The 13,163-nt window shown below is 36.8% G+C and overlaps 1 protein-coding gene across 5 annotated transcripts in view; it reads left to right on the top strand.

Moving 5' to 3' along the window:
* The window catches only part of PTPN4 (protein tyrosine phosphatase non-receptor type 4), a 190,182-nt gene that overhangs the window by 85,588 nt on the left and 91,431 nt on the right, over positions 1–13,163 (top strand). For 3 of the 5 annotated variants that reach the window (XM_030849639.2, XM_060302609.1, XM_060302610.1), the window contains exons 4-9: positions 1,591–1,633; positions 1,711–1,810; positions 6,479–6,523; positions 6,780–6,832; positions 7,196–7,316; positions 9,927–10,014. In XM_030849639.2, coding sequence (XP_030705499.1) covers positions 1,591–1,633; positions 1,711–1,810; positions 6,479–6,523; positions 6,780–6,832; positions 7,196–7,316; positions 9,927–10,014 — 450 coding nt within the window. The remainder of the gene's footprint in view (positions 1–1,590; positions 1,634–1,710; positions 1,811–6,478; positions 6,524–6,779; positions 6,833–7,195; positions 7,317–9,926; positions 10,015–13,163) is intronic. The other 2 variants (XM_030849640.2, XM_070046029.1) reach the window with 2 other exon arrangements.

The raw sequence follows: 13,163 nt of genomic DNA, 5'->3' as shown, positions 1-13,163 counted from the left end.
TACATGTGGGTCTGCAAAAGGGTACAAAGGGACTTACCTACGAAACAAATACGCACAGATGCAGAAAACAAACTTATGGCTACCGGGGGGAGGGAGAGTAGATTGGGAGACTGGGATCGACATGTACACACTCGTACGTATAACATAGATAACTAATAAGGACCTGCTGCACAGGGAACTCTACTCAGTGCTCTGTGGTGGCCTACATGGGAAAAAAATCTAAGAAAGAGTGGATATATGTATATGTTAAAAAAAAATTGTGTTAGCCACAGATTCGGAACTGTCACAACTGAACTGGACACCTATTTTGATTGGTATTTTAAGGCTTCCAAAACTTACCAGGAGTCTAAAATTGCCTCTTTGAAATATATATTTTTAAAATTAACTGAGGCAAATAAAACATTAAAGAAAGACCAATAGAATAAAAAAAGGAAGTAGGGAGAGACCATGTAAGCCACAGTAAGGCCTTTGGACCTTAACATTGAGAAATTACCAAGAGATGTTAAGCAAAGGAGTGAGCCTTTTAAAAGACTACTGTAGCAAAAAAAAAAAAAAAAAAAAAGACTACTGTAGCTTCGGGGGGAGGGAGGATGATGGTAAGAGGCAGAGCCGTAGGTAAGAGGCTGTGGCCAGGGCTGTCCCAGAGACATGGATGGTGGCAGAGTAGATGGTGAAGAATTATTCAATTCTAGGGACGGTTTGAAGGTAGAATTAGTTGGATTGGATATGTTGGATGTTATGGATAATGGAAAGGAAGGATTCATGGATGACTTCAGCCACTTGTTACTGAAATCTGTTTGTGTGCTCTGCATGGAATCAAGTACGGGTGGTGGGAGGACAGTTTATAAGTAACGATATATAAGCTTATATTTGTGTAGTGCTTTGAAAATACTGCCACGTCTATCACCTCATTTTGGATTCTTTAATTTTTTTAACTGAACGTTGGCAGTTGAAATGTTTTCTGAATTTAGTTATAGTTCGCCTGAAATAGAGCTTAACTGGCATTCAGAAGTGTCGAGACTACTTGAAGTTTTCATATACAAAAAGCAGTCCTTCCCCAAACTAAACATTGTCTCTTAAAAAATTAGTATGGGGTGTTATGGGGGGGTATTTTGTTTTTTGTTTTCTTTTTTAAGGGAGTTAAAATTTTTCATAAGAGTAGATTTTCATGATGTGTAGTTAAATTTTGTCTGAATGAGAGCATAAAGCCAAGCATATTTTTATGAAAGATAAAGAGAATTTTAAAAACTTGATAGACTATTATATAATATAGTTAAATTAACAGAATCACTTCATATTGCAGTGATTATTAAGCATTTTTTACTTTTGGAATAGAGGTTATTGCACACTATATAACTTAATGAGAAATTGAAATCAAAATCTTAAAGCACAAGTACATTCAATACTTTCTAGCATAATTTTGTTATATTTGATATGAGTCTGTAATTTAGTGATTCTTTTCCCCCTACCTAGGCCTTTTCAAAAAATGCAATTTTTAGCATTAATCTTCAAATGGAACAGACTTGCAAGAATTGATGTATTAGTTCCTCCAGGAAAAAAAGAAATCAGTCTTATTTATTTATTTTTCAGAGGTGGCTGGATCCAAACAAACCAATAAGGAAGCAGCTAAAGAGTGAGCAAACATATTTATTTGATGTTATACAAGTATACTTTATAAAGATGAAGGACTAATATAATCTAATTAATTAGAACTGCTTTTATTAATTCTAGGAGGATCTCCTTACAGTTTGAACTTTAGAGTCAAATTTTTTGTAAGTGACCCCAACAAGTTACAAGAAGAATATACAAGGTGGGTTTTTATGGAGCATGTTTTTACTTGAAAATATTGTCAAAACCATTATGAAATTTTGAAATTAATTAGGTAAAAATAGATTACCATGACATCATTCTGAGCTTCCCTGCCAGCACACAGAGTGGGTTCTAGACGTTTCAAGCTAAGTCTCCTCCTCTGTTGGATGGCTGGGAGGGCTTCAGGAGATTGAAACCCCAGGGCCGCCCCGTCCAGCCACAAGCAGCTTCCCGAGCCATATCAATATTAACTTCTCTACTTGTGAAGAATGGTTCAGAAGCACTGCTGTAACTAACTGAAGTAATTAGATGATGCTGCAGTTGTATTCAAGGCATTCTGCATAGTGAGAATTGTCTGCTGTTTTTTTTCTTGTAAAAATATATTCTATATATACGTTATTTCCATGGAGGGGGACATAGGCTTTATAAACTGTACGCCGTTAAGTGTAGGAGTGCTGCACTTTACAGAGCACAGCAGGCATCTTTGTACAGGGAGTTGGCAGAGCGCTCTAGCACGTTCAGGCCTGTAAATGCCCCCTCTACTGGCCGTTGTAGGTCTAGTATTAATTTACAGCTGAGTTTTGTTGTCCCTTCTACTTGACAAAGTACACACAAGAGTGACCCAGATGAGCGTTTTGGTAGTGTGTAAATGTTAGGTGAACTGTTTAAGGTGGAAATAGTGGGGAGTGATCACAGTGTGGTAACTGTCATTGTTTAAAAAAACCTGAGTGATAACCTTGTGTATTGCTTGAAAGACAGAATTAGTAATTAGTTTTTTTAAAAAAAGACAGAATTAAAAATTAGCATATTATACCTTCCTTAAGATATAAGAATATAGGTAACACTATATTCAGAATTACTCTGAAAGATGGGCGCCAAATTAAAAACCCACACCTAAAGCCACCTGTAGGTAGGCTCCTAGATGGTAATGTATTGGTTACCCTTTAGAATACTGTGGTGAAGTGGAGAAACAAAGAACTTTTGAGAGTCCTTTTCTGTGTGTTTGTTGGGGGTCAGGCTGTCACCTTTCTTCTAACAGGAGAACTCAGGAATATAGATCTGGGATTAGGCAGTCCTAACATTTGACCCTAATAACGTCCAACCTAATTTATCTTGAAAAGCCAAGTTGTATCATGTAAATATTTAGTTTAATATCGTAGCTCTTAGTCAGGTTTTGTTGTTGTTGTTAAATAATTAAAATAACAAGATCTTTTATCTTAAATAATTCTCAGTGGAGTCAAACTTTCCCTAATTTTGGAGGAACTTCAAGGAAACTACTCTCAATTACTGAAAATTGTGAATTATAAAGGATTTTAAAATGCATTTTTTTTTTTTTTTTTTTTTCCCCGGTACGCGGGCCTCTCACTGTTGTGGCCTCTCCCGTTGCGGAGCACAGGCTCCGGACACGCAGGCTCAGCGGCCATGCCTCACGGGCCCAGCCGCTCCACGGCATGTGGGATCCTCCCGGACCGGGGCACGAACCCGTGTCCCCTGCATCGGCAGGTGGACTCTCAACCACTGCGCCACCAGGAAAGCCCAAAATGCATTTTTTACTAGTACTTGTAACTTGAAATCAAGTAACAAAGTATTCCATAATATATATTTATGTAATTAGATTTTTAAATTATAAGAAATATTTGTAAATAAAAGACCAATAATTTTTAATTGGATTTCTAATGTATTTAATGCTTATGAAAAGTTTGTTCACATAAGCAATTAAAATATTATCAATTGTAGCCATATTCATAATTTATTTCACTCAGAAAACTGTCTTTAAATTTCTTAATGAGCTTGAATCTGTTGGTTCTTTTATGGCCTGTGTTGAAAACATAACCAAGGAATAAATGTGTCTCACTGATAATTAAAGTCAAACTACCTTCATGAAGTAGAATAAAGTAAAATCACGTTTGGTAGAAATTGAGCAATTGTGCTGTCCATCAGTCTAGAATATTATCTTTGTTCTGCCTAGAAATAATGCATTCTTTCAAAAATCCTTTATGATGGAATGTCCTGGAACCTTGTAACTGGCGTTGCTTGGTAAAATGGAGTGAAGGGCCGATCTTATTTTTATCACCATTGTGCACATCAAGGATTCTCTACCCTGATTACAAGTTAGAATCACTTACAGGGGAGCTTTAAAACGTGCTGATGCTTTGGCAACGCCCCTGGGAACTGATTTAATAGGTCTCAGATGGGACCTGGGCATAGGCTTCCAGGTGATTCCACGGTTAAAAAAATACTCCTTTAAAACTTTAGTGCTTGGGTAGCCTTCTTGTTGTGGTCATGATTAATAGTAGGATACCCTTAGCCACAGTTAGCGGCTAAATTTTAAGGACTAGTTTAAACCCCACAAAACAAGAAATTACTGCTACACCTCCTTGCCTTGAGATTCTATTTTGGATTAGTGGTGAAAAAAGAAAGTAGTCACAGACCTTTCGTCAGGTTAAATGTCATTTGTATTAACAGGTGCTGGCGTAATTAGAATTGGCATTTTCTTGGGAGTCATCAGAATACAAATGACATTTCTTTCATATCTTTTTAGTGCTTAGGTGTACTCAGTACGTAATAGGTGTTTAGTGCATGGTATGTTATTGTATTTTTTTTTACAGCTTAAACGTATTTCTGCATTTAGCTCAATCATTATTAATCTACCTTAAAGGTCTTAATTGTCTTTAAAAATTGGGCTTTTATCACCATATATAGGGCCCCTGGGATACATATACCAGGCAAGTGATGTTACTTCCTTTTTACAAATAGAGAAACTAAGGCTCCACCCAATTTTAAGTAATTTGCCAAAGATCACAGGCTGGTTTAGCTTAGGACTTTTAATTCCAGTTTCTGCTCTATCAGTCCTTACTGCTTAGTGTGTAAATCAAATTCAGGAAACATAGGTGTTATTTGTGTAGGATTTACAATATTATGTCAAGGATATACACATTTCAATCCTAACTGTAAAACTTTCCCACCAGGGACTTCCCTGGTGGTCCAGTGGGTAAGACTCCAAGCTCCCAATGCAGGGGACCTGGGTTCGATCCCTGGGCAGGGACTAGATCCCACATGCCACAACTAAGAGTCCACATGCCCCAACTAAAGATTCTGCATGCCGCATTGAAGATCCCAGGTTTCACAACAGAGACTCGGCGCAGCCTAAATAAATAAATATTTTTTTAAAAAAAGGACTTTCCCACCAGAAACCTGTAACTTTTAATTATGAAGCCAAGTAGGCCAGATAGAAATATGTTGTCTTGGATTGAGTACATAGATAATAGTGTAATACTATGTATTAAGCCTAACAGCGTTTATATACTTCATTCATTAATATATGAAGCCAGGGTATTTGTATCAGCTTTTTTTATCTGATTCTCTGAAAACCTTAATTACATTCTTTGGTAATTTGAATATTGTCATGGAACTCTTTAATGACTTTAATCAGCTAAACAACTAAAATTTTAAATAATTTTTGGCTCTTGGAGTATGTGAACTTTTTTTAGTTGGGTGAAATGAAGGTCTTAAGATTCTCTGTTTAAACGTTAAAAGACACAAAATTTTATCTTCTGCCAACATGATACAGCACAGGGGACTTTACCCAGGCATTGATAAATCTATGAAGGGATGACTACCCACTAGCAAGGACAGAAGGGGAGTGCCATCTTGTAAGCAACTTCAGCAGTCTTGTTACAGGATACTTACATTTTTGTTGGTTTTAAAGGAAATTGGGTACTTGGCAATTTTAATAGTAGAGCAATAGTAGGGAAAGGAACTTACCTTTTTTTTCTTTTCTTTTCTTTTCTTTTTTTTTTTTTTTGATCAAAGAGAGCTTTCTTAACCCAAATGAAGATGGAAAGTGCTTTTCTACCATTAGCAGCTTCCTGCTGCCTGATGATACGGTGATCAACACATAGGCCTGTCCTTGCAGCTGGCTTCCTGGCTCAGCTGAAAGAGTGATTTTCTTTAGTTGGTCCCTAGTGTTGCTACTGTCAGCTCTTCTATGTCTCTGACTTAAGTTTTCTGTGCTTCCCAGTTCTACTTTCTGCATACACCAATCTTTAGAGTATTTGTTTTTTTGTGTTTTTGGGGGGGAGGGCTCTGCATTGGGTCTTCATTGCTGCGTGCGGGCTTTCTCTAGTTGCGGTGAGCAAGGGCTACTCTTCGTTGTGGTGTGCGGGCTTCCCGTTATGGTGGCTTCTCTTGTTGCGGAGCACGGGCTCTAGGCACGTGGGCTTCAGTAGTTGTGGCACGCAGGCTCAGTAGTTGTGGCGCACGGGCTTAGTTGCTCCGCGGCATGTGGGATCTTCCTGGACCAGGGTTCGAGCCCGTGTCCCCTGCATTGGCAGGCGGATTCTTAACCACTGCGCCACCAGGGAAGTCCCACTTTAGAGTATTTCTCCCTAATCTCCCTCAGCCATGTAATTCTTCAATTCGTGAAAGTTTTATAATAGAAGCTAGGGAAACAAAATATAAGTATCAAATTTCATTTATCAAAGAATTCTAAATGTTTGCATTCATGTATTTATGAAAGTTTATTTTAAAATATCTTTACGTGGGCTAGTATGCATATTATAAAAGCAAATACTTAAATATTTCAGTTTTATTTGTTAATGTAAATATACAGTTTTTAAAACTCTAAATGTTATAATTCCAGTAAACGCTATCTTTTTTTTTTTTTAAGGTACCAGTATTTCTTGCAAATCAAACAAGACATACTTACTGGAAGGTGAGCTGTTTTAAGTTTTTAGTAATGGGCTTTAAAAATACTTCCAATTCTGTATTAAGTAGTTCATGATCATTGCAGACAGATTATCTACTGAAAGATGGCTACATGTAGCATGAATTCCTTTCATCAGATAAGTTCATTACTTAATAGTTAAAATGTAAGTCACACAGAAACTTCAAGTGTGAATAGTATAATATAAATTATATTGCTTTTAAAATTATTGTGTTTAACCTTGAGTTATTTTCTGTTTCATTAGATTGCCCTGTCCTTATAACACTGCTGCTCTTTTGGCTTCATTTGCTGTTCAGTGTAAGTATCAGTCCACCTTTGGGCCAAATAGCGTGTGATTGCATGGTCTCTGTTGGTAGTACGGCCTTTAATGTATGAGTTTTTTAAACATATGTTACTATGCAGAAAAAAGTGACTACACAGAAAGTGTAATGAAACATCCAATTAGTTAGCACTTACTTTGATTCCTGAAAATAATTTTTCTGAAGTTGTTTAAGACCTAGGAGAACGTTAAATGCATTGTTATAATTTGCTTAAATGGTAACTGTAGAAACAAATATTTTACTTCGAGAAATATAAAGGAATTCTTGACATTGCTGATTTGGCTATAAAACTTGAAAAATGTGTTTATTGAAGTGTGAATATTTTCTTTCCATTTATTAGCTGAACTTGGAGACTACAATCAATCAGAAAACTTGCCAGGCTACCTCTCAGATTATTCTTTCATTCCTAATCAACCTCAAGATTTTGAAAAAGAAATTGCAAAACTACATCAGCAACATACGTAAGGATTTACTTACTTTTCTGCTTACTTGATAAACTTCTTAATGGCATCTTTTCTAGAGAAATGTTTTAAATTATTTCTAATGTGATTACTTAATATAGAATAGTTACTATTATATAAAATAGTATGATTACTGTAAAGAAATGTAGGTAATCTATACTAAAAAAAATCATAGACTATATGAGGCTTGTTTTCATGTCTGTTAAGAAACACAAAGCTGTATGTAAACAGACATGTATTGGCTATTATACAAAGTCGCCAGTTCTTTAAGAAGGAATTTTAGAATATTAATAATATGTTCACAATATACAGTTCAATCTACTTAGCAATTCTTTCTTAGTTTTTAGCTGTGTGAAAGGAATCTATTCTGTTTGGTAATGAGCCAAGAGAAGAAAAGGAACTTTATGTAGTACTAAATTAATAAAAAAAAAAATTCTTTTAAAATAGTAGCATTTTTTCATTTATAACAGTATTCAACTTTGATATTTTATGAGTCTGATTTTCTGTGACATGAGTTTTCAAGAAGAGGCTTATCGCTTGGAATAGAAAATCGTATTGTTTCTTGGTTCAGAGTTCAGTTTTGCTTTACCATACAATTCAAAATACTCATGGAGGAACTAAGGCAGTGTTACATATTGGCTGAGAATCTGAGCTAGACTCTAAGAATCTGAGCCAGACTCATTTGGCCTCGTTTGAAATTCTGATGAGGCTACTTTACTTACAATCTTGTAACCTCAGCCGAATCACTCTATGTCTGTTTCTGTTTCCTTACATGTAAATTGGGGATGATAAAACTATCTACCTCTGGTGTTATTATAAGGATTAAGTGAGTTTATATATACAAAGTACTCAGAACAGTGCTTGGCACATAGTAAGCACTGAAGAAATATTAGCTCTTATTAATAAGGAGACTCACTTTCATTCGGTAATGGCCCATGTGTCTACAACATGTTGGCAAACTATGGCCTGTTGCCTCCTTTTGCGTGGTCTACGAGCTAATAAAAATGGTTTCAAATAGTTGAAGAAAATCAAAAGAAGACGAACATTTTGTGGCACATGAAATTTTGAGAAATTCTACTTTCAGTGTCCTTACGTGAACAGTCATTGGAACACAGATTCCCTCATTGGCCTACACATTGTCTGTGGCTGTGTTCACGTAACAGCAGAGCTGAATTGTTGCAGCAGAGGCCATATGGCCTGAAAGCCTGAAGTGCTTACCAGCCAGCTATTTCCAGTAAAGGTTTGTGGACCCTAATCTAAAACAAGGTGACGGAGTGAGAATTCTATCAGACCGGCTTCATGTGGTGTGGGGGCTGTTGTGGTCTAAAAGCAAATGCCATTTATTATGAAAGTCCGACACATTGCATATCTGAACCAAGGGTTTGAAGATAAACCAGATTTTTAAAAAAATTTACCAATAATGACAAGTCTGTTTCTGTCAGGAAGAAGTTTGTACATTTCACAAGGTATTTATTATATATTTCTGTTTGCTTTAAAGAAATGGTTCTGCAAATTTTTAAAGAAAGAAAAAATAAAATCCTCCAGTTTATAATGCAGGAGGGTGGGGAAGAAAGTAGAGTATTTATTTAACTTAATTGAATCTTATAGAAAACTGAAGTATATCTCTTTTATGAGGAATCCCATTTTTATGATCATACATTGGCAGGCTGCTTGCTCCCTGATATCATTCATGAATGAAGGGTGATATCTTTGCATTTTTAATTTGTTGCTTTTGCTCTGCTATAGCCTGATAATATCAGAGAACCAAGGTTGTTAGAACTATATATAATATAGCCTTTTTAAAGGCTTTGCATTTACAGTAGTAGTCCTCAACTTGTGTTCATAAGAATCACCTGGAATATTTCTTAAATATAAACAATTTGGACCCATTTGTTCTGTATCAGTTTCTAAAGAGCAGTACGTCTGAAACTACCTGTGATGAAAGACCGGTTTTCCCCTCAGTCTCTCATGGAATGATGCTTCTGAAAAATATAATAAAAATGAATTACTAGAAAAATAAGATAGAGAAATAAACAAAGGCATAAAAAATTAACAAGTACTTTTTTGTTGTTACATGCAACAGACATAAAATTACTCTGCCAAAGTGCTACAAAAGGCTGTGACACTCTCAATGTCTGTTCTTGTTATGAGTCAACACCTGTCTGTGCACCACACCCTGAGAAGCCCTGCTCCAGAGTTCGCCCCAGAGACTGCATGTGTCAGAAGCACCCCGTGTGATTACAATGCACATATGGAGTGTAGACCAAATTTTGAAAAATATTTGTTTTAAGTCTGAGAGTGGCTTTGCAAGTCTGAGAGTGGCTTTTTTTTAAGTTAAGTCTGAGAGTAGCTTAGAACTTTAAAAAGCTGGTGCATTCTTGTGTTTCTGGAAAATAAGAAAATATTCTACAAAATAATAATTTGTGTTACTGAAAATGTACCTTCCAGAAAAGTTAGATGTTACTGCACAGAACTAAGAGGAGCGCCCTTGCACATGGCGTTTTGTAAAATAGTCAATCAGAATGCTGGAAAGTTTCAGACAAATCGCCTTTTTGTAATTTGGTCATATCTGTGATTGTTATAATTTTTAACCTAATGATGTTTTTACAGAGGCTTATCTCCTGCAGAAGCAGAATTTAATTACCTGAACACAGCACGTACCTTAGAACTCTATGGAGTTGAATTCCACTATGCAAGGGTAAGTGAAGAAAATGCATTTTGATATTGTTGAGTTAGGCACCATTATTCAGCAAAAAAAAAATCTTTAATGCCCTGATAGGATTAGGCAACAAATGGAACAGTGAGTGCTGCCAGCATAGTCGCACTGAAAATTTCCTCTGAATATAAGTATTTTCACAGTTACAATCACTTAAGATTCAATACCTGACAAGAAGAGTGGTTGAAGTGGATTTTTCATGTTATTTTTCTACAGGTAGTGTTTTATGTTATAAGGATAATTTTTGCTGACCATAAGAGACGGTACCTTTAGAATTTTTATTTTGCAAAATAAAAACTGTTACAGTGGGCTTCCCTGGTGGTGCAGTGGTTAAGAATCTGCCTGCCAATTCAGGGGACACGGGTTTGAGCCCTGGTCCAGGAAGATCCCACATGCCCTGGAGCAACTAAGCCCGTGCGCCACAACTACTGAGCCTGCACTGTAGAGCCCGCGAGCTACAACTACTGAAGCCTGTGCGCCGAGGGCCCGTGCTCCTAACAAGAGAAGCCACCGCAATGAGAAGCCTGCACACCGCAACGAAGAGTAGCCCCTGCTTGCCGCAACTAGAGAAAGCCTGCGCACAGCAAAGACCCAATGCAGCCAAAAATAAATAAATGAATAAATAAATTTAAAAAACAAATAAAAAAAACTGTTACAGGAAAAGTAATTTGAATTTTTAACTTTTATGAAATCGTTATCATAAAAGATGCTTTCACCTCACTGAGGCCTGTATTACTACACTCCTTTCATCATTTAGTAACATCATTATAAATTTTTATTTATAAAGCACAAAATCAGTTGTATTTACATATTTTGGTTGCCCCTCTACCATTCCTTTGTTAGGATGGAATTCTATAATCACTGACTTTTCCTGTACAACACCCTAACTTTTTTTTTTCTTTTTTTTTTTGGAGGAGATAAAGCTTTTATTTAGTTTATTTTTTTGATTTAATTTATTTATTTTTTATACAGTGGGTTCTTATTAGTTGTCTGTTTTATACATATTAGTGTATATATGTCAATCCCAGTCTCCTAGTTCATCCCATCACCATCCTCCCTGACTTCTTTTTCATTGTGTCAATTTGCTGCTTCCAAAAGACTGTTATCCTCCTGCCATAAGCGTATTTGTGAGTGACTATCCTTCATTTGTGCGTCTCTTCACCTAGATTCCTTCTCATGATTGTTTCATCAAGAGATTATATTCCTTTAGAAGTACCTGAAGTACAGCTATTCTCTATACCTAATGAAAAGTGGAATTATAGGTAATCATCAGTTTAATTGGTGATAGGTTTTATATTTTCTTGGGACAAACTACTAAGCCTAATATGGATCCCAGCCTGAAAGGGAGTTAAGTTTTCCTTAGATAGTTATTTTTAATTTATTTTAACATATAGACATATGCAGACCCATTCCTTTTAAAAAACCAAATGACTTGCTTTCCTCACATGACTGGATCTGGTAATTCTGAGCATTTGTGACTTGGAAGTCTGTCTGGTTCCATTTAAAATGTTTAAGTCTCCCTTGAACTTCTTGTGTTCTTTAGAATGGGCCCTTCACCCTCCCTCCCTCTTTGCGGGCTATTACTTTTGAACGTGATTCTCCAAAGGTAAAGTAGTGGTCACTAGATTTTGTTTTTATTATACTACAGTCTAAAACAAATGGAACTTTAAATATGTACACTAGACTATGGTTAACAGTAAAAAAGACCATTAAAATCAGTCATTTTAGTGCTAAACAGTTTTCTGAAGGTGGTTTAGACTGCTGTTATCATTGACTGCTGTCAATATAATACAAAGAATCTTAGACTTTTTTTTAACTTAAGTGACATGGCTGGATCTCATACATAATTAACCATATCATTATTTATTGATTTGTTTAAGTTATGTTTTTTTATTGTTTAAATTAGTAGATTGTAAAACTCTTTCTCAGAAAGCCATAAATGTAGAGTGCCAAATTAAAGGAATTTAAATATTTTGTACAGACCAAAAAAAAAAAAAAAAGAAAAAAAACCCCACAAAATAACCCAGCTAGGAAAAGGTGTTTCTGCTGTATGTGGATGTGGAGAACTTCAGAAAATGTGCAAATGTTCAGTGAACATGAAGGGAAGTTTTGTAGCCTCAGGAACAAAAAGGACAAAAGGTAGAGGGGAGAGGACATGTAAAGAAAATACTTAAGTTTTAATTGAATATCACAAGCAAAAGTATGTTTGAAATAATATTTTATTTTGAAAAGCAAGGTAAGATCTTTTCTCTCTGCCTCCAGAATGTAGGCTGAAAAAATTAGAGTAGAACTAAGTTATTTATAGCAATCTGCAAGATGCAAATAAGTCTTAGAACCGTCATAGCAGTGCATCTGTTATGTGCCTTGCACAGTGTTGGCACTAAGGATGACTTAGTGAACAAAACATCAATTATCCCTGCCCTCATGGAGCTCACAAGATAGTGAGGGGAAAGAATTAGAGCACGTTTGAACAGTTAAGTATTTGAGAATATGAAGGGGCAAGTACAGAATGCCACGGGACCCTGTGGCAGGAACTTCTAATCCAGCCTGGCAGCAGAGGGTAGGGAAGCCTTCTTAGTAGTAATCTACTGAAGCCAGAAAAGTTAATAAGAACTAGCCAAGGGAGTAGTTTTCACCATAGAGCCATCAGGATGAAGGAAGACCGGGAATCAAGAGAGAACATGGCCTATTTGACAAAACAAAACATTTAGTATGCCTGCAAGATTATATGAATAAGGGAAAAGGAAACTATAGAAAAGAAAAGAATGAAGGACAGCTTCAGGATAAAAAGGAAAGAAGAAAAGATTTGAGGGGGCTTCCCTGGTGGCACAGTGGTTGAGAATCCGCCTGCCAATGCAGGGAACACGGGTTCGAGCCCTGGCCCGGGAAGATCCCACATGCCGCAGAGCAGCTAGGCTCATGTGCCACAGCTACTGAGCCTGTGCTTTGGAGCCCGTGAGCCACAACTACTGAGCCCGCGTGCCGCAACTACTGAAGCCCGCGCGCCTAGAGCCCGTGCTCCACAATGAGGGAAGCCACTGCAATGGGAAGCCCGCGCACCGCCACAGTGGCCCCCGCTCGCCGCAACTGGAGGGAGCCTGCGTGCAGCAACGAAGACCCAACACGGCCAA

The sequence above is a fragment of the Globicephala melas genome, chromosome 7 (assembly GCF_963455315.2).
Source record: "Globicephala melas chromosome 7, mGloMel1.2, whole genome shotgun sequence".
NCBI lineage: Eukaryota > Metazoa > Chordata > Mammalia > Artiodactyla > Delphinidae > Globicephala > Globicephala melas.
Note: the sequence above shows the minus strand (reverse complement) of the source record. Positions and strands in the feature narration are given on the sequence as shown.